The 20,909-nt window shown below is 43.9% G+C and overlaps 1 protein-coding gene and 1 long non-coding RNA gene across 9 annotated transcripts in view; one reads left to right on the top strand and one right to left on the bottom strand.

The window, feature by feature from the left end:
* LOC105498922 (hydroxysteroid 17-beta dehydrogenase 3) overlaps positions 1 to 20,909 on the top strand; it is a 54,766-nt gene that overhangs the window by 21,693 nt on the left and 12,164 nt on the right. For 3 of the 5 annotated variants that reach the window (XR_011612274.1, XM_071077448.1, XM_011771306.2), the window contains exons 3-7: positions 11,613 to 11,688; positions 13,764 to 13,871; positions 15,182 to 15,249; positions 16,872 to 16,907; positions 20,104 to 20,138. Coding sequence is in view for 4 of the 5 variants with exons in the window: in XM_071077448.1 (XP_070933549.1) it covers positions 11,613 to 11,688; positions 13,764 to 13,871; positions 15,182 to 15,249; positions 16,872 to 16,907; positions 20,104 to 20,138 (323 nt within the window). In the remaining variant the exon portion in view is untranslated. The remainder of the gene's footprint in view (positions 1 to 11,612; positions 11,689 to 13,763; positions 13,872 to 15,181; positions 15,250 to 16,871; positions 16,908 to 20,103; positions 20,139 to 20,909) is intronic. The other 2 variants (XM_071077449.1, XM_071077450.1) reach the window with 1 other exon arrangement.
* Positions 1,638 to 20,810, bottom strand: LOC105498921 (uncharacterized). Of its 4 annotated transcripts, XR_011612276.1 has the most exons (6): positions 20,085 to 20,810; positions 18,099 to 19,474; positions 12,992 to 13,154; positions 10,323 to 10,893; positions 8,448 to 8,652; positions 1,638 to 5,682 (listed from the first exon to the last, which is right to left on the bottom strand). It is a non-coding gene; the product is annotated as an uncharacterized lncRNA (long non-coding RNA). The 4 variants fall into 4 exon arrangements; XR_011612275.1 differs by having other exon boundaries at positions 10,323 to 13,154; XR_011612278.1 differs by having other exon boundaries at positions 10,668 to 13,154.

The raw sequence follows: 20,909 nt of genomic DNA, 5'->3' as shown, positions 1-20,909 counted from the left end.
TCAGCTACTCAGGTGGTTGAGGTGGGAGGATCACTTAAGCCCAGGAAGACGAGGCTGCAGTGAGCCTAGATCACACCACTGCACTACAGCCTGAGTAACAGAGTGAGACCCTGTCTCCAAAAACAAACATTTTGGGATTGCTCTTGTCTCTTGTTGTCACCTTCCCCATGGATTTATGCTTTCCTAGGAAAAAACTAAAAGCTAAAAGGAGAGAAAAAAAAAAGAAAACATATATATATATATATAAATATATATATATATATAAAATTTCCTATGGTTTAAAAGGATTTCAATAGGCAGCAAAATGAACTGTGTGTGCTCACTCTCCTCTCTCAACCCTTTTTAAATCTTGGCTGTACCTCTAATTACACTCATTTAAAATTCCTCATATTGTGTGCTGCTTATTCCTGTGCTCTCTTCTTTCCCTTGATCAATTCTGCTGGAGATGTCAGTATTATCAGTGTTTTAAAAGAGCCAACTTTCAAAGGAACATCACCTGCCCCTGTTCTGTGTTTAGACACGGCCCTTAGAGCAGATGCATTATTTATGTGGTGTACGTAATTTGTATCTTGCCAAATGTTTGTGTGTTTCACCCAACAATTACTGAAAAGGTAAAATGAAATCTCCCACTCTGATGGGTATTTTTCAGTTCCCTTTGTAGTTTTATGTAAAGCTATTTTAGTAAGCAATCCAGGATTACAATTGCTATAACTTCCTGATAAATTTAGCCTTTTAACTTGCTTTTATTTCTAGTAATACTTATTTGTTTTAATGCCTATTTTAGTTGATATGAATAAATATCATATATATATATGTATGTCTTTCTTCACTTCAACTTTCTCTTTTAGGCTATCTCTTGAAAATATCATAAAGCCAGATCTTAAAACTTCTTTTGATATTCTTTGTCTTTAGTAGAGCATGGTAGTATGTTTATTACATTATTTCCGAAATCTTAGAGACATTAGGATTATAGTATAACTGTTGTGGCCATTTAGCCAAATAACTCAAAGGATCAAACAACATTTCACATTCAGTGTTGCAAGAGCACAATTCTCAAAGACATATGTTAGCAGTTGTTAAAGTTTTATATTGACTTAGTAACAAAGGATCTAAGCAAGAAGACAAAAGATCTGAATGAACAGCGTTTAAGCAATATGGATGTATATAGTTAGTCTAAAAAGGAATGCAAAATAATATTGCTGAGTTAGGTACCCAGTGGGCTGACTTTCTGAAGGCTATTGCCCGTGTCACCTGGAGGTCAGCTTCTCTGTCAAGCTATAATGTCCCAACAACTCCTCTGTTTCCAACCTCACTGGCTGTGAGCTGTCTGCACCTTCACTGGCTGAGAATTGTTAAACAAAGGTTTGGTAACAGCAAAGTTACCTGCCCAAGGGTGTCAGATGAGGTCAAACAGGCTTAATAAAAAATATTCTAGGGGGATACTAATTTTTAAAAACTCAAGCAATCATCAGCTTGCTTTTTTTGAAGTTTGGAATAAAGTTTTCTTTAACAATTTAACATAAAAATATGAAATTGTTTTGTCAGAATGTATGTGATTCTAGTCTTATTAATTGATAAGACCAGCCTTAGCTAAAATATAAACTAGAATAGTTAAAGGCAGTTGTAAAATAAGCTTTTATAGACAAGAATCTGAAATTTTCTATCATGGCTATTGTAAAATTTGGAATTGGTATAATTTACTTAATAAGTAGCAAATTACATATATACTACTTCCATCAAAATATAGGTCTGCCATGGAGGCCAGACGCAGTACAGGGGCTGGACGTGGTAGCTCACACCTGTAATCCCAGCACTCTGGGAAGCTGAGGCGGGTTGATCACTTGAGGTTAGGAGTTTGAGACCAGCCTGACCAACACGGCAAAACCCCGTCTCTACTAAAAATACAACAAACAGACAAAAAAACCCAGCAATAATAAAACAGGTCTACCCTGGCAGTCATACTCTAATTTTTTCTATTTTCCTCCCTTTCTGATCCTTTATCCCACTTTCCTTTTCTTTCTCCTCCTTCTCCTCCTTCTTTGTCAAAGACATAGAGGATTGAGTTATTATCATTGATCCATACACAGTCCCTCTCTCATTTATTTTCTTTCATTCCCACCCCCTATTTCTATTCCCCGTCTTCCCATATGCAACCTTCCTAATATGTTTGATGTGCATCTTTTTGTTTGTATGTACTTTTAGAAAATGTTTATTGTTTTGTGTGCATTTTTTATGTCAGTGTTTTACTAATCCACAGGTAGAACTAGTATTTTTATATGCAGTTTGCAAAAAATGGCTATTCTTTTACTTATTTTAGTTAATTAACTTTTTAATTGGCAAATAAAAGTTGTGTATATTTATTGGGTACAAAATGACATTTAAAATATATATACATTGTAAAATGGCTCAGTCGAACTAATTAACATATAAATTACCTTACTATTTTTTGTGCTGAGATCAGTTAAAACCTGTTCTCATCAATTTTAAAGAATATGATACATTGTTACTAACTATAGATGTTGTGCATCTATAGTTAAACAACGTGTATATGTGGTGTACAATAGATCCCTTGAACTTTTTTTCCTATATTTTTCCATCAAAGGATACAAAAAAGAAATTTTGTATCCTTTGAGCCATATCTTCCCAATACCCCCACCCCAGAAAATGACTATTCTTGTTCTTGTAGCTTATTTTTATTTTTATTTTTTGTTTATTTATTTTTTGAGACAGAGTCTTGCTCTGTCACCCAGGCTGGAGTGCAGTGGTGCGATCTCGGCTCACTGCACGCTCCATCTCCGGGGTTCACGCCGTTCTCCTGCCTCAGCCTCCTGAGTAGCTGGGACTACAAGCGCCAGCCACCATGCCCAGCTAACTTTTTGATTTTTTTATTCAGTAGAGACGGGTTTTCACTGTGTTAGCCAGGATGGTCTCGATCTCCTGACCTCGTGATCCACCCGCTTCAGCCTTCTAAAGTGCTGGGATTACAGGCGTGAGCCACCTCGCCCTGCTCTTGTAGCTTATTTTTAAGTTGCGCACATGAATTTGTCTTTGCTACACTGTAATCAAATTTGGTGCTCAATTACTCAGTATGAGGCAAACCAGTGTAGGCTTGGTGTTGAAGAGTGCAGCCACTAGATGGGAAAAGCAGGGCCAGGACTAAGGTGAGGCTTGCGAGGTGACCATGAACCTGAGAAAGAGCACCTCCTTAAATTTTGCATCTGGAGTGCTTTACTTGCCTCATCCTGGTTTCAGCCCTGGGAGAAAGGCTAGAACCCTGCATCACTGCAGGGAGGGGGCTGCCCTGGACTGTTGTATCACCTGAAGAAGACATTGCAGGAGGAAGAACGAATGCAGGGGGCTGCCCTGGACTGTTGTATTACCTGAAGAAGACATTGCAGGAGGAAGAACGAATGCCTCTTGTAAGAAGCCACTGAGACCTGGGGCTAGTTTGCTACTACAGTATTGCCGATCCTATCCTGCTTACTAGTCATAAAAGGGAGACAAATGGCAAAGAAAGCATAGTGAGGGGAAACTCAAATAAGACAGCAGAAGTTAGTGTAACAAATCTGCAATCTCAATAAATATGACGGTTACACTTACTGATAAATGGCAAATGCTCAGATGCGGCTTAAAAATCCAACGTTGATTACAGAGAGGTTGAAAATAAGTGAATGAAAAAACTATATACTGGGAAAATGAAAACAAAAAAAGAGGAATGGAAGCAACATCAGTATCAGACAAAATATAATTCAAGAGAAGAAATAATATTAGCTTGGTGAAAAAGTAATCACGGTTTTTGCCATGATTTTTGGTGGGGGGTCCGGGTTTCCGAAGAACAACTCAGGGACACGTGTCCAGACGTTATCTTTAGTCGCTGTGGGGAACTGGCATCTCGAGCCAACCTCCGTGGCCATGACGTGAAGCTGCTGTTCCCTTTCTGCTCATCGGGTTGCTCGTGTGCGTCTCAGGCTAGCTAGGGGCCTGGAATTTCCCTTGGAGGGACTAAGATTGTCCTTCATTTCATGCTGGTAGGGGTGGCATGGTCAGCGGGCTCCTAAGAGGGGTCCCTGCTCCATCTGATTATTTTGGGCTCTTTCTGCTCACACTTCGGACACTAAATGCGTGGGGTTTTCTCCTCACACCAACCAATTCTCCAACTCTCTCGACACAATCGGATGTCCTCCAATTCAATTCATTTCTAACACTACCCAGAGTTAGCACAGATCCCACAGGTTAAGGGCCCGGTCCCACTAGACTGCCCCCATGCCCTTCAGATCCCAGTTGAAAGTCCCAGGTCTCCTGTACTTCTCACTGACTGGGTATAAATCAGGGACTCCCACAAACCCCTCCTTAGGTTCAAGACTCTGCTAGAATGGCTCCCAGAGCTCAGGAAGGCACCTCACTCACTCAGTTTATTATGAGAGATATCGCTCAGGAATGGCCAAACCACAGATGCGTAGGGCCAGGTGTGGGGAAGGGTTGGAGCCTCCACACCTCTGTGGGGGTACCGCCTCCCAGTGCCTCTGTGTGTTTGCAGCCTAGAAGCTCTCTGAACCCTGTTGCCTAAAGGTTTTGATGGAGGTTTTGTTACATAGGCATGATTGATTAAGTCATTGACCATTTGAGATTAATTCCATCCCCACCCCCTCTTCCCTCCTTGGAACAAAGAGGGAGGTCGGGAGGTGGGGTTGAAAGTTCTAACCCTGCAATCACACGGTTGGTTTCTCCAGGAACCAGCCCCCATCCTGAAGCTCTCTAGGGGCCCCCAGCCACCAGTCATCGCGTAAGCATACAATCACCACTAAAGAACTAACTCATGCAGCCAAATACCACCTGTTCCACAAACACCTATGGAAATACATTTTAAAAAATGCTCCTTGGTATGCCATCTGCTGCTGAAACTGCTGATGTTGTATATATGAGAGGCTCCTACAATGCAGTAAGGAACCACAACAACAACAACAACAACAACACACTCTCATCACTGAAGATTCCAAGAATCTTAGAAACTCTTGTGTCGGCAACCGGGGACCAAGACCAAACTTCGTAACAAATATCGTCCCTATCGGTCAGGAAATTATCGGGGTATTATGAGCTTTGTGCCAAGAACAAGGGAAAAACATCACACATATTCATTGTTTTCTTACAATATCACAGTTTTTTCTAGGTTCTTTCTCTGAACTCGTTTTGTGATCTAATGTCTGTTGTGTCTTAGCACTCCTGTTGGAACTTGTAATGTGACATCTTATTACATAAATAAGAAATAATTAAGGCTATAAGGAATTTGAATATCTTCTCATACTGGGTTAACAAATATCTGGTAGGGCATCTGGTAAACCTCAAGTTTAATTTAATAGACAACTATTTACAAGACTGGGTAGCCAACAAAGATTTCATGTACATTCCTGAAGGATACACAGGAGCCATTCATATAAACGGTCTGCTGACTAGGCTACAAAGGAAATTGTGACTGATTCCAAAGAGCAAAAGATATACCATTACATTCACTAACCACCATGCAATAAAATTAAAAATAACGTTAGAAAATGATATCCATCCCCACCTATACTCAGAAAGTATTCTCCAGTGTACTTCTAAGATTACAGAAAAAATAAAAGTGGGTACTCTCATGAATTGCAGCCAAGGTGCTACGCAGATGGAAACTTTCGGCTTTAAAGGCATCTGTCAGAAAAAAAAGAAAGATTATAAACAGATTCAGCTTCCAAGAAACTCTAGAAAAGGAACAAGAAGCCTGATTGCTTCTGCCACTCCTTTCAAAAGCAAGATCAGTGGCCGGGCGCGGGGCTCAGCCTGTAACCCCAGCACTTTGGGAGGCCGAGGCGGGCGGATCACGAGGTCAGGAGATCGAGACCATCCTGGCTAACACGGTGAAACCCCGTCTCTACTAAAAATACAAAAAACTAGCCGGGCGCAGTGGCGGCGCCTGTAATCCCAGCTACTCGGGAGGCTGAGGCAGGAGAATGGTGTGAACCTGGGAGGCGGAGCTTGCAGTGAGCCGAGATCTGGCCACTGCACTCCAGCCTGGGTGACAGAGCAAGACTGCGTCCCCCCCCCAAAAAAAAAAAAAAAAAAATCCAAAAGAGATACAAGGAGGAAATTAATAGAGAACAAAAACTGATGATATAGAAAACACAGGAAGAAATGGAATTGATCCGTTTAAAGCAAACCAACAGTCAAACCAATTCTTTAAAAATGCCAAATAAGAGACAAATCTTTGAAAAATCTTAAATTAAAAAAAAAAAAAAAAAAGGGGGTCCATCTCTGTGGCTGATGCCTATAATCCCAGCACTTTGTGAGGAGGAGGCAGGAGGATCCCTTGAAGTCAGGAGTCTGAGACTAGCCTGGGCGAAGTAGTGAGACCTCATGTACACAAAAAATTAGAAAATTAGCCAGGAATGGTAGCACACACCTGTAATCCCAGCTACTCAGGAGGCTGAGGTGGGAGGATTGCTGGAGCCTGGGAGTTCAAGATTACAGTAAGCTCTGATCTAGCTATTGCATTCCAGCCTGGGCGACGAGTGAGATGCTGTCTCAGAAAAAAATAAAGAAAAAGAACAAAAAAGAAGAAAGAAAAGGACCAATTTTAGGAACCTAGCTACAGAAGAGGAAATTTATTTTAAAAAGAAGAGGAAGAAGAAAAAGAGAGGAAGAAAATCCTATTTAAATCTTTGTACTGAAAAATTGAAAATCTGGATGAAATAAACAATTTTCTGTGAAAATATAAATGATCACGATTGGCTTAAGAAGAAGTAGAAAAACACCAAGCGATTAGTAGTCATGAAAAAAATGAGAGAGGCAGTTATGAAGAGCTACAGATGAATAAAATGTCCAGACATTTTTACAATATTACCAAATCCTCAAGGAATAAGAAAAAGCTCCCCCATATTTCTAGGATGGTTAACTTTGATTTTTGATTTTTCTGTGCTTGGAGGGTTCCTTGGATATGTAACCGCCCAACAGGTTCATTTTGCCTGCTGCCGAGGTCGAGCTGATTTATCAAGACAGCAGAACTGCAATAGAAAAAGAGCTTAATTCACACAGAGTCGGCTGAATGGGAGACCACAGGAGTGACTGGCAGGTCAAGGTGGAACCATCAGTCATCAGAAATGCAAAAAACCTGAAAAGACATCTCAAAGGGCCAATCGTGGCTTGTACAATAGTGATATTTGTCTGCAAGAGTAACTGGGGGACGTTGCCTATCTCGTGACCTCCAATATAATGCTGGGTAGTCGTTTATGTCTACACCTTAGCAGAGTTCAGGCTCCTCTCCTCTTCCTAGCCTGGTGGCCCTTCATTAGCTTTACCAAGGTGGCTGAGTTTTGGGAATGGGTTATTATAATTTAAATTATAAACTAAGTATCTCCCAAAGTTAGCTTGGCCCAAATCAAGAATAATTAAGGATAATTTGAAAGCTTACGGGCAAGATAAGGGGTTGATTAGATCAGATCTCTTTTATTGCCATAATTTTCTCACTGTTACAATTTTTGCAAAGGTGATTTCAGATGTGGGACTTTCAGTTTTAAAACTGGAAGCTCCTGGGACAAGTTGATCCCGTACATGTTTGATAAATTATCCAGATAGATGAGCATGACTCGGATACCAACATGGGACAAGGATGGCATCAGAGAAGTATGATCCAATTTAAATATTTGCCAACGGAATCCAGCAGTTTATTAAAAAAGTAATTTGGAAAAAAGGAACAGATGTAATTGTTCTTAAATTGATAAAGAACATCTACCAGAAGTGACAGGAAACCTCATGCTTGCATCCTGAGAAACACTGTAAGTGTTGGAAGTGTCTGCCAAGATCATGAGGCCAAAAACATGCAAATATTGAAAACTGTACTCTTTGCAGAGAATACTATTGTCTGTGATGAAAACCAAACACTGATGAACAGCCTAGCAGAACAAATAAAAAATTCTGTGAGGTGTGGCTGTTTAAAGAGCTCCCACTCACGATTAATAACAAATTAGAATATATAGAAAAATAGGTAACACAATTGAGGGCTTCTTATGTGACAGATTCTCTGCCACACACCTTTTTTTTTTTTGAGACAGAGTCTCGCTCTGTCGTCCAGGCTGGAGTGCAGTGGCGCGATCTCGGCTCACTGCAAGCTCCGCCTCCCGGATTCGAGTGATTCTCCTGCCTCAGCCCACTGAGTAGCTGGGACTACAGGCATGCGCCACCATGCCTGGCTAATTTTTATATTTTTAGCAGAGACAGGGTTTCACCATGTTGGTCAGGCTGGTCTCGAATTCCTGACTTCATGATCTGCCCTCCTTGGCCTCCCAAAGTGCTGGGATTACAGGTGTGAGCCAATGCGCCCAGCTGTGCCACACACTTTTGAATGTATTCCCTTCTGTGATCCCCAGAACAACTGACTTGCGCTGACAGAAATAAGTGGTAGAGACAGGAATTGAACCTACCTACTTAATCCTGAAGTGTCTTCTATCCAAAATAATTCAGGTCACCATGGCAGTGAATAAACATAAGATCCTGGTGGCAGGAGCAACTCAATGTCCACCCAGATCCCTACTCTCTCTTCTTTGAGTGGAGTTGCAGCTGGTAAGTGGCTCCCAGCAGGGCACTTCCCAGGCTCCTTGACATCTGTGTGAGGCCATGAGACTCATTCTGCAAATGAAAGCAAGCAGAAAGGATGTGGGTCACTTCTTGATCAAGGTGGTTAACAGAGGGCATATCTTCTCCAGCCTCTCTCAATCCTGGCACTAGCTGGATGGCAAAGCCCAGAGCAATCTTAGAGACCTGGCAGTAAAGATGACAAATGCTCTCTCAGCTTTGGGTCCTGAATGGGTTCCCAAATGTGAAATAGGGTCTGCTACATAAGACAAAAACAGACTTCCTTTGTGTTAAACGGCTGAAATTATAGAGTTATTTGTTACAGCAACTAATGTTATCCTAATTAACACAAACCTAACAAGAAATGTCCAGGATTTACATGAAAAATCTTTTAAATGTTTAGAAGGCTATATGAGATTTGAAAAAAAATGGATACTATAATATACTTATGAGTAAGACAACTGATTCCTGCAAAGATATAAATTTTTCCCTAAATATCCCTACTTTAATACTTGTCTAGACAATTTTGTCATTTATTTGGAAGATTAAACAAAGAAGATGAAATAAAATTTCGAAAGAGAATAATAAATGGTAGGAGCCTCCTTAACATTGTATAGGAGGGGTCAGCTAAGATAATGAGGTCAAAACTACGCAAATATTGGAAAGCTATCAAAGGCTAATATATGCTTATGATTAAATCAGAAGTGGCCCTGGCATGGAGATTGATAAATAGGTCAGTGCAACAGAAACGATAGACAAGAAACAGCCCCAGGCACACATGAGAACTAAGCATAGGACTAAGTCAACATTTTAAATTAGGAATGAATGGACAAAGTGGAGAATGTTGTTGAGACAATTAGGCACCCAATTTGAAAAACATATTATGGAATAATTTCAACCTCATACCATTCTCAAAAATAAACAAAAAGGATATAGAAAAGCATATTTATATCCTTGAAGTTAAGGAAAATCAAAAAGAACATATAAAACAAGGAAAATATTCATAAATGTGATAACATTACAAGTAGTATATAATGTATGACAAGGGCACCAGAAACAAAGTAGAAAATACTTGCTATGTACATGGCAGACAAATAATCAATACCCGGGATATATACGACTTCTACAAATTGGTAAGAAAATGATAAGTTACTCCATAGAAGAATGGGCAAGGGGTATGTACTGGTAACTCACACATAACATAGCAAATGATGCTCAGCCCTACTGACAATTGGATAATTGGATAACAATAAAGGGGCCGGGTGTGGTGGCTTACCCCTGTAATCCTGGCACTTTGGGAGGCTGAGGCGGGAAGATTACTTGAGCCCAGGAGTTCAAGACCAGCCTGGCCAACATAGTGAGACCTCATCTCCACAAAAAATAAAGAGTTAGCCAGGCATGATGGCATCTGCAGTCCCAAATATTCCTATACAGTATATAGGAATTAATTTACTCACATATACAAAGAGCTATATAGAAGGTCTTTCACTGCAGCAAGACTGGTAATAGAAAAACTTGGAAACACCCTAAGTGCTCGTTCAAAGGTGAACTCTAGAATACCACGGAGCAATAGAAAAGAATCAAGTGGTTCTTCGTGGACTGCTATGGAAATATACACGATTCTTAGAGATAAAATATGTCATTAAGTTAAAAAGAATATTGCAGGATGCTGCTTATAATGTCATTTATGTAGGATAAAAATAAATAAAACTCACAAAACAAACCTTTATTTCTCTATGTGCCGATATATGCCTGTAAATGTAGAGAAAAAGTTAGGGAAGGCTCAACAACAAACTGAAGGTGGTGGGAGCCTAGGGTGGGTGGGGAGATGGGCAGGGACAGGCTTGGAGACATGTTTTTCCTTGGCATTGTTGGAATCTTTTACAATGAGGATGTATTTGTGCATATAATAGTATAATTTAATAAACACAAACAGAAAAAGATGAAAATCCTGAGGCTTCCACCCCAGAGATTTTGATCAGGATGGTGTATTATTTCGTTCTTGCACTGCGATAAAGAAGTACCTGAGACTGGGTAATTTATGAAGAAAAGAGGTTTAATTGGCTCACGGTTCCACACGCTGTACAGGAAGGATGATTTGGTTCCACACGCTGTATAGGAAGGATGACGCTTGCATTTGCTCAGCTTTGGAGGCCTCAGGAAACTTACAAGCACTGCGGAAGGTAAAAGGGGAGTGAGCACATCACGTGGCTGGAGCAGCAGGAAGAGCGGGAGGTGCCACACACTTCTAAATCTCCGGATCCCTGGAGGACTCATTCTTACCATGGACAGCACCTGGGGGATGGTGTTAAACCATGAGAAATGGTCCCCACGATCTAATCACCTCGCACCAGGCCCCACCTCCAACACTGGGGATTACAATTTGACATGAGATCCAAACCATATCAGATGGTTTGGTGGGAATCGGTGTTTTTTTTTTTTTTTTGACATCTCCTTGGGTGATTCTGAGACCGTGGGCTACAGTGAATTACTGGCTATTGGAGACTGTATCTCATAGACCATAATTCAGCTTCTTATGTGTTTTCTATAATATGTAACTCTCTTTCTTGTGAGACGGAGTCTTGCTCTGTCACCCAGGCTGGAGTACAGTGGCACAATCTCGGCTCACTGCAACCACCACCTCCCGGGTTCAAGCGATTCTCTTGCTGCAGCCCCCCCAAATAGATGGGATCACAGGCATGCGCCATCACGCCCAGTTAATTTTTTTTTTTTTTCTGTAATTTTAGTAGAGACAGGGTTTCACCATGTTGGCCAGGCTGGTCTTGAACTCCTGACCTCAGGCTGAGGCGGGTAGATCACTTGAGGTGATCCACTGGGGTTGCGCTGTTCCTAGCCCAGAAAGCTTTGTCACGTTCTGCACACTTCAACCCAGGTGAAGCCACCACGTCACGCTGCCAGGACACGCACAGCCTCGGGGCCAAGTCACCTCGACACAAACCCTCCCTGTCTGCTCACCATCCTTGTCTCTTTTGGTTTTTCACTCCCACTCTCAGCTAGCAAGACGTGGACTCGATGTCGTGCTTATCAGCCGGACGCTGGAAAAACTACAGGCCACTGCCACAGAGATCGGTGAGTGACCCCCAAACAAGGGAGATGTGTGTGGAGCCCACCAACCAAGCTTGCGCCCACCCTGCCAGCTGACGTACTTGGCATCCCCACATCTGCTCTCAGGGCCTGGGGCACCAACTCTCCCGGGCAGCCTGGTTACCAAGCAGAGGGCGGGATGGAAGGTGTCACCTTCAGTGCACACTGGCGCTGTGAGCCGGCGGAAGCAGGAACCAGCTGAGGCACAGATAGGTCCACTTTCTCCTTTGGGTTGGTGCCTTCGTTGCTAGATCAGCTCTGCTCATCCTTGAGGCCCTGGCTGCCCGGTTGCTTCTGCCACTCCCTTCAAAAGCAAGATCAGTGGCCGGGTGCGGTGGCTCACGCCTGGAATCCCAGCACTTTTGGGAGGCCGAGGCGGGCGGATCACGAGGTCGGGAGATCAAGACCATCCTGGCTAACACGGTGAAACCCCGTCTCTACTAAAAATACGAACAATTAGCCAGGCGTGGTGGCGGCGCCTGTAGACCCAACTACTCGTGAGGCTGAGGCAGGAGAATGGCGTGAACCCGGGAGGCGGAGCTTGCAGTGAGCCCAGATGGAGCCACTGCACTCCAGCCTGGGCGACAGAGCGAGACTCCGTCTCAAAACAAAAACAAAAACAAGATCAGTGTTTGGGACTTCCCTTCCCTGTGCCTATGCTCTGCTCTTGGCAGGAGGATGAGCGACAATGCTTACTGGTGTTTGTCAGATTTTAAAAACAGTTTTGATCCAGGATCATCATGTATGGACGTGGAGGTTGTACACTGTACAACCCTGAGGCAACTTTTATATCACAATGTTTTATTATTATGATTTGCTCTGAAGAGTTCTTTTGTTAATAATGATAATCATATTTCTTTTGGGACCTTTTAATTTTAATAATTATTAATTTAATAATTAATAAACTCTTTAACTCAAAGGGATGAGACGTTAGTTCTGGAGACTTGTGAAGACCATGGTGGGTTGTCAGGGGTGAGCCTTGTCTCCCTGGGGGAGATCTGGGACAGGAGATGGGTGTGGGAGGTGTGGGTTGTGCAGTCACACCGTGGAGCACAGTGCCCTTGAACCCATGAATTCTGCTTTTGTTCTGTGTCTGGATATCAGAAGTAACTTTGACTAGGACTGAGACAATCCTCAGTGTTTGCCTCACAATGCTGAAATGTGCTTTTTATCATCCTTTTGAAAAGTAAGTAGTGTCTTTGTCCTGAAAGCATTGTCCACCCCCGAACTATGCCTCAAGATTGCTTGGCCCACAAATACCAGCTAACTCCAAAGCAAAGCAGCTCACCAAGCCACTGGTAAACTCTGCTTGTTGCTTTCACGTCTGCCGGAAAACTCTCACAGAAGGCAAGTGAACGCAGAGTAGTGGGGAGCGCGTTGAACTTGGAGTGACCAGAGAGTGGACGGTCTTGGGTATGTCAGTTAGCTTCTCTGAGCCTTCATTTTCTCCTCTGGAAAATGAAAACCATAATGTCTACTTTAGAATGTGGTAGGGACGATGACCATAAGACATCGTATATGTAAATGCTCTGTGAGTGCTAAAGCATTGGACACATACAAAGAGTTGGTGGGTCTGTGTGGAGGAGACTTGACACTTGTGAGCAGAGGCAGTGTCAGACCTTGCTTTTACAGCTGTCAGTCTGACGTCTCAAACTTGAGCAAGCAGCAGAGTCACTCGGAGGTGTGTTAAGCAGGTGGCTGGCTGGGCTTCACCCACAGTTTCCGACACAGTCGGTCTGGGGTAGAGCCTGAGAATTTGCATTTCTGACAAGTTTCCCTGTAACCCTGATGCTGTGGTTTGTGGACTCCACTTTGAGAACCGTTGCAGTAAATCTATCTTAATGCATATACGCGTCCCTGCAGTAACTCTTAGAGACACGTAGAAACCACCATTCACCAATCTCTTAGCACCTCCCGGCATTTACCCAGCGCCATCTCCCATTTCTGTTTGGGGCAATGGGCTGTCCTCTTCAATGTCTGCTCAGGTAATACAGGGTACTTCACAGGCAAGGGGGCATCTGGATCCCTGTTCATTGAAAAAACTGTTGTCTCTCACGTAGAGCGGACTACGGGGAGGAGTGTGAAGATTATACAAGCAGATTTTACCAAAGATGACATCTACGAGCATATTAAAGAAAAACTTACAGGCTTAGAAATTGGAATTTTAGGTGAGTAAATTGCAAGATGCAAAGCTTGTTGTAATACATCAGTGAAATAACCTGGCACTGATTAGTGACACCTGATTATTTCATGGTGATTTATGCTGAAACCATGACTATATTTTAAGCTATAGCGTTAAGTTGAATATCAAAGCACACTTCTTCTAGAGGCATCACTGAATAAAAAATTTATATATTGGTTTGGAATGTATCAAACATACATATTTCAACCCCCAACTATATTTTCTTTTTTTAATTTGAGATGGAGTCTCACTCTGTCGCCAGGCTGGAGTGCAGTGGTGCGATCCGGGCTCACGGCAACCTCTGCCTCCCAGGTTCAAGCGATTATCCTGCCTCAGCCTCCCAAGCAGCTGGGATTACAGGCGCCGCCACCACGCCCAGCTAATTTTTGTATTTTTAGTAGAGACACGGTTTCACCATATTGGCCATGCTGCTCTCAAACTCTTGACCTTGTGATCCACCCGCCTTGGCCTCCCAAAGTGCTGGGATTACAGGTGTGAGCCACCGCACCCAGCCGGACCGACTATATTTTCTAATATTAAAATGAATTTTCTTTTATGGAACTGGTGTTGGCATTTGGCAGAAAAAGAATCCCAGAAACATTGGCCTAAAGGAATTAGTTTAGCAAACAAACATTGCTGTGATTAATCCGTGAAATACTATAGTTAGTTGAGAATTGACTCTTTCTTATTCAGAAAACAATATAGTATTTGTTTCTGTAATGATTTACAGACAAGCTATTTTATGGCCACGTGCACAGTGCAGTGTTTATAGTATACACAGAAAAAAGTCAAATTGGATTTCTAAACCTTCTGCTGAATTTTAAAAATAATTACATTTTTATATATGAAAGTGTACAGTATATCATTGCAGAAAAAATGGAAAGAATAGACAGGCTGATAAAATAAATATGAATCTCTTAAAATCTCAATACTCTGAGATAGCCTTTTGGTACATACTTTTCTAATCCTAAACACACATGTATTTTCAAAACCAGAATTATACATATGTGCTGTTTTGTCATATATTTTAAAAAAAACTTACATCATGCATCTTCTCCCATGTAAACAGCCCAGTCATAGTTTTTAATGACTACACTGCATTCCAGCGTATGACCATCCCATGATTCACTGATGGTGTCTCCTACTATGGGACAAAATTTTCCCTCCACTTTCCTCCCTGTTATCAAATCACACTGTGATGAGCAACCTTACATGTCAATCTTTTTGTACATGTTTCTTTGGGAAAATCTCCCACCTGATATCCTGACACATTTTTGTTTTGCTTCTTTCTGCCAGTCAACAATGTCGGAATGCTTCCAAACCTTCTCCCAAGCCATTTCCTGAACGCGCCAGATGAAATCCAGGTACACTTGTGCTCTTCTGTGCATACTTTCCTCTTACCCAGGTTCTGGGTCCCCTGGCTGGGTAACGAGTCAGGCCCGGGAAGGAGCGATGGAAGCGTGCATCCGGCCAAAATCCTGGACTGTGTGTATTCAGGCCCCCTTTTCTCTTCACCTGAGCACTCGATCCATAGTCAGCAGCACCACTTTTCATGGTATCTCTGGGATATGGACATCTTCCTTCTTCTCTGCACATCAAAACTTACCTGTCCATTGTCCCATTCTTTTGGGGCGCTGCACTCCACTTTATAAAGCGTAATTCTGCCTAACACATTCGCAGCTGTCACCACGCGTGGGAGAAGACCAGCTCTTTGGCTTTCTCTGTCTTCCCAGGTACCAAGATTTGTTTAACTTTTAGTGTGAGGGAAGTATGTGACACAAACTCTGTGGCTGGCAGGACTGTAAGTTCAGTAAGCTTGACTCAGACCCATGGCTGCCGTTGTTGGTTGGGAGTACATTTTTAATGGCTTTAACAGTTCCTTTTTTTTTTCTTTTTGAGATGGAGTCTCCCTCTGTCGCCCAGGCTGGAGTGTAGTGACATGATCTCGGCTCACTGCAACCTCTGCCTCCTGGGTTCAAGCTATTCTCCTGCCTTAGCCTCCTGAGTAGCTGGGACGACAGGCATGCACCACCACACCCAGCTAATTTTTGTATTTTTAGTAGAGATGGGGTTTCACCATGTTGGTCAGGCTGCTCTCGAACACCTGACCTCAGGTAATCCGCCCGGCTCGGCCTCCCAAAATGCTGGGGTGACAGGTGTGAACCACCGCGCCCGGTTGCATTTAACAGTTTTCGAAGGCACAATTTGTTGACCCTTCCTTAGGCCCTGACCTTTGGAGTCACAGGGCTGCACCAACCTGAGCAGGCCCTCATGCGTCCATCCCCATTTCTGCAGGTATCCTGTAGTCCTGTGTAAGCCCCGAGTCTGCTGCCCCGGGTGATAATGCCAGACTGCTTGGGCGCTGCTGCACATCCTCACCAAACTCCTCTCAGGACCACACATCTCCTGTGTGGGCTCCGTCTCCCACACTCTGTTTCTGGCACAAGTCTATGTCTCTCCAGGAAGCAAGTTCCAGGCTTGCTCCTCTGCCTGTGTGTGTCTGTGTTTGTGCTAGAGTCTGTGTCCATCCTCTTTTCCTTTCTCTTTATCTTGGGTGATTCTAGTGGGTTCTTTACCTGCCCTCCATAGCCCAGAACCTCTACCTTATATTATACAACCATCTGCCTTTCTGTTCTCCTAGACTCACATATGCTAACCCCTCTTCCTCCAGCTGGGAATGGAATAGCTGTCTTTGAAAAACCATATCTATATTCCTCTGGTAATATAGTTCCAAGTTTTCCCGGAAACTCTTAATTGACGTCTAGTCAACATGACATAGGTACAGAAGGACAGAATGGGAGTCAGATGTTTCTTGATGCTAGTGCATGCTTGCTGGAAGTCAGTTAGGAGCCTAATTTGCAGGGTGAATGATGAAACCGCTCAGACATGCACTTTTGCCCTCTTCATGGTTCTTTAGCACTGACTACTTTCCAGGAGAATTTATCTAATCATCCAGCTGATGTGTGGTTGTGATTATTTATTACAGAGCGTCATCCATTGTAACATCACCTCCGTAGTCAAGGTATGTGATCAATATGTGTGCGAAATGCATTAACATGTAGTAGCTGTTGAAGTTTGGCAACTCAGGAGAATTGTGCCCGTCCACGGTAGAAGCAGCCTTCTTTGAAATCGAACCGCACTTAGTTGAGAGGCCATGTCGTGGTCTTGTAATTGTCTTGTTCTGTTTTTCATCTAGAAAATACAGTAATGGATTCAACTCTCCCTTGTATCTGAATTCTATTTCTGCTTTCAGTTTTGTCACATGTCGGAACATATTAAGCTTGATGATGCTGAAACGTATTCAGGATTCAGAGGCAACTTAAAAAAAATTAGTCTCTTCCTCTAATTTTAGGCTTTGTAGATAGAGGAAAGCTCACTTTGGAAAACTGACAGAGGGCATGGCTTACATTTTCTGAACTTTTGTTGTTCAATAAATATTTGTTGAATCAAAGCTCAAGTTCATCTGTGTTCTGGTTCCAGCACAGCTACTAATTAGTTGGACAGCACTGGACAAGTTATGTAGCCCCCTTGAACTTGAGGTTCTGCATCTGCTATTAAAAGGCTGTGGATCAGCTGGGCGCGGTGGCTCATGCCTGTAATCCCAGCACTTTGGGAGGCCGAGGCAGGTGGACCATGAGGTCAGGAGATCGAGACCATCCTGGCTAACACGGTGAAACCCCGTCTCTACTAAAAATACAAAAATTAGTTGGGTGTGGTGGCGGGCACCTGTAATCCCAGCTACTTGGGAGGCTGAGGCAGGAGAATCTCCGGAGCCGCGGAGGCAGAGGTTGCAGTGAGCTGAGATCGCACCACTGCACTCCAGCCTGGGCGACAGAGCAAGACTCTGTCTCAAAAAAACAAAAAATAAAAATAAAAATAAAAATAAAATGGCTGTGGATCCAGAGATGTCCTAGGCACCATTCAGCATTCAAGTTCTTTGATGAGGGTCAGCTGCACAGAGATGTATAGCACGGGTCCCTCAAAGCTGTCCTGTGTAGACCATTTAGAGAAAGGTACTGTTTAAGAATGGACACAGCTTGCGGCTGCGTGACTTGGTGAGTAGATGAGGATTTTGTGTGAATGACGTGTTCCCCCTTCCTCTGGGGACACAGCCCTCTTCCTCTACTAGGGCACATGGCTTGTGAGTGAGCTCTGAGCTCCCCACCTGCACTAACCCCACAGCTGGGCACCTTGCTCAGTACACAACACTCACAGCTGTATATGGCAGCCTCGGTGACCACTCTGGAAGGTCAGTGGGACTGCAGGGATGAGTAAAGTCTGATTCCTGATTTCAAGGAGCTGGGACCCTGGTTGGAGAGTAGCGGAAGGCTCAGTCTCACCCATCTAAGCACCGTGGACTGACAGTAGCGAAGGACAGATTTCCCAAAGAAAGCCAGGCTGCTGTTAAGATAAGGAGGGGAAATGGAGGCAGAGTAGACAAAAAAAAAAATTTTTTTTCAGGTGGATAAGTTGAGCTGACAATAACTGTTGGTTGTTTTTCTGTAAGCATGCTGGCATTTTATGGTTTCCTGCTCAGTTGCTATGGGGTACACACATCTTTTTATGCTTAGCAATCGACGGCTTTTTGGAGGCCCCAGCTGATGCAATTATGAGTTTTGTGTGTCTAACTGTCATCTGCAGCCTCACCACTAAAGTCTTTCACATTATTTTACAACTGACCTTTTAGTCTTGGGCTGTTTGATCATAGGCATTTCCCAAATGTACTTGACAACCCTCTGACTCCTTTAGCAGAGAAATGCTTTGATTTGTTTAAAAAAATTATGTATTGATAAACACTAAGTTCCCTAAGTAACAAATAAAATGAATTGAAGTTTAGCTTCTAAGTATACCATGCCCAGGTGAACCTTGCTGGTTAGAAGCGTGACTAGAGAAGCTGCACTATTTCAAAGGAGCCATCTGGAGACGGTCGAGTGCTCTTCGGGGCAGGGATGGGAGAATATGCGTTTGAGGGCAAAGGGAAGGTGGAATAAGAAGCTGAATGTTGGAAGCCTTGAGGCAGGGACCCACAAGATTCAGTGTTGTCTCTCTAATTGGAATCATTCAGGCAATAGGGCTAGTGAGTTCGTTCAGGAGGCTTTGAGGCAATGTGGGTGCTGGCTGAAAAGGCTTATACAATATCCCTAGGAAGTCATTCACGGAAAGAGGGCTGACACCATCTCGCCCCTCATCCTCTCTCTTTTTCCTCAAAATCCAGTGTTCCACAGGCAGCCTAGTGGTTCTAGAGAGCCTCCGCCCCACCCCCCCCCCACTGCCCTGGCCCCCTGGTCCCCCAGCAGCGAAGATGTTCCCTGAAGGCTCTGAGACAGGCTGGGGCCTGGCCTGGGAGGGGGCACCTGCGAGGAGCAGCTGCAGGGCCCCTAGACAGCATCGAGAAATGGGCGGCCTGTGTCTTCCGGTCCCCAGGTGCCTTGATGCCTCTGCCCCTCTCCTTTCACTTGGGTCCCTTGTCTCAAACCTGCTGCAGTCAGGATCTGCTCCAGGCCTGCCAGGCCCGATTCCGGTCAATCCTACCTCAGAGAACATTTCAGTCCACGGGGTTGCCTCTTCCTTCGTTTGTAGAACGTGTACCTTGTAATTTTGAAACAAAAAGTTCTTTTAGGCTCCCGAAATGGCAGAGAAGACCTTTTCAGGGGTCTGTAGGCTGGGAGGGGGAAGGGGCTGCTCAAGGCTCTTGTAATTCCGATACACAGGAGTGGCTGCGCGCGTGTGCACAGAGCTATTTCACAGCCAGCTGCAGGCTGCGTAAGCGGCTGCTGTTGAGTGGAAGACGTGTTCTTCTCTCTGTAGAGTTGTGTTAGGTTTCCACACAGCTCCCCAGTTCCAACTCATGGCCAGTCCACTTTGGCCTGTCCGGCAGAATGAAGAGTATCATGGGAACCTCAGTGTTGGTTCCACCGCCGTAAGCCAATTCGCCCAATTTTTCACTGCCCTCTTTTTCCAGGAAGACATTAGCTTTAGGGGGAAGAAACCAGAGGCCCCAGAACAGCCTGTCATTTGTCTCGGTTGGCTGCTGTGGGTTCCAGCCAGACTCCAATGTGGCCAGAGTGACCTCCAATGAGTGCCAGCAATATTCAAGGCCTTCTGAGAAGACGGGACTCTTTCCCAGCTTCCTCCCGCGCTCCCTTCCCCATTCCATCCCGCCCCCTTGCACTGCTACTTAGTTCCTTGTGGGGCTTACCTGTGGCCTTCTCTTGTAGATGACACAGCTAATTCTGAAACATATGGAATCAAGGTAAGGCCTTCTTCAAAAAAGTGTGGAGCACATGGCCTCCCTGCCCTGGCGGTCAGCTAACTCGGGCACTGGGACACAGAGTCCACCTGGCTGTGCTTTCACAAACGGTAACAGCTACGATGAAAGCACACGGTGATTATGGGAAAAAAACATAACGTTCCGGGCCAGGCCAGCTCTGCAAATAGACAATCTCACGTGAAGGTCAAATGTAACACTATCGGAGGGAGGAAGACAAGGGCAGTTTCAACACGCACCGGATTAAAGAAAAATTAACGAATGTTGAGTGTAAAAGAAAACTTCAGAAGTTGTCCTGAGATCATGACCATCTCTTTGTTAGGGATTTCAGCTTCTGTCAGAAAGAATACTCCGGTTTAATGTGAAAATGGCCGCTCTGTCAGCTCCTCCACTGATTGCATATTTACGTCACCTCTTCCAATGCGCGTTTGGGAGGTGGTTTTTCTCAGGTGGTGTCGTTAAAAGCAAATACTTGATAGCTTATCTTCCCTAGAGGGAGAAGGGGCTTGGCCTTGGATTCTAATTTGCAGTTTCTTGTCCCCTACTCCTCTATCGAATCCGTCTGATTGGGAGGGATTAAGGATACTGAATTTCAAAAGGACAAGTGAGGCTCCTGGAGATTGGCATAGGGTATCTGTGTGAGCAGGTCCTGGACTGTGAAAGTCTACCCAAGACAACATTCCAGCATGTGACATCCGTCCTGCCGTGGGTCCGTGAGGCCAAAGGGACCGGCAGCTCATGTGGTCACATTTAGGG

This window comes from Macaca nemestrina, chromosome 14, assembly GCF_043159975.1.
Source record: "Macaca nemestrina isolate mMacNem1 chromosome 14, mMacNem.hap1, whole genome shotgun sequence".
NCBI lineage: Eukaryota > Metazoa > Chordata > Mammalia > Primates > Cercopithecidae > Macaca > Macaca nemestrina.
Note: the sequence above shows the minus strand (reverse complement) of the source record. Positions and strands in the feature narration are given on the sequence as shown.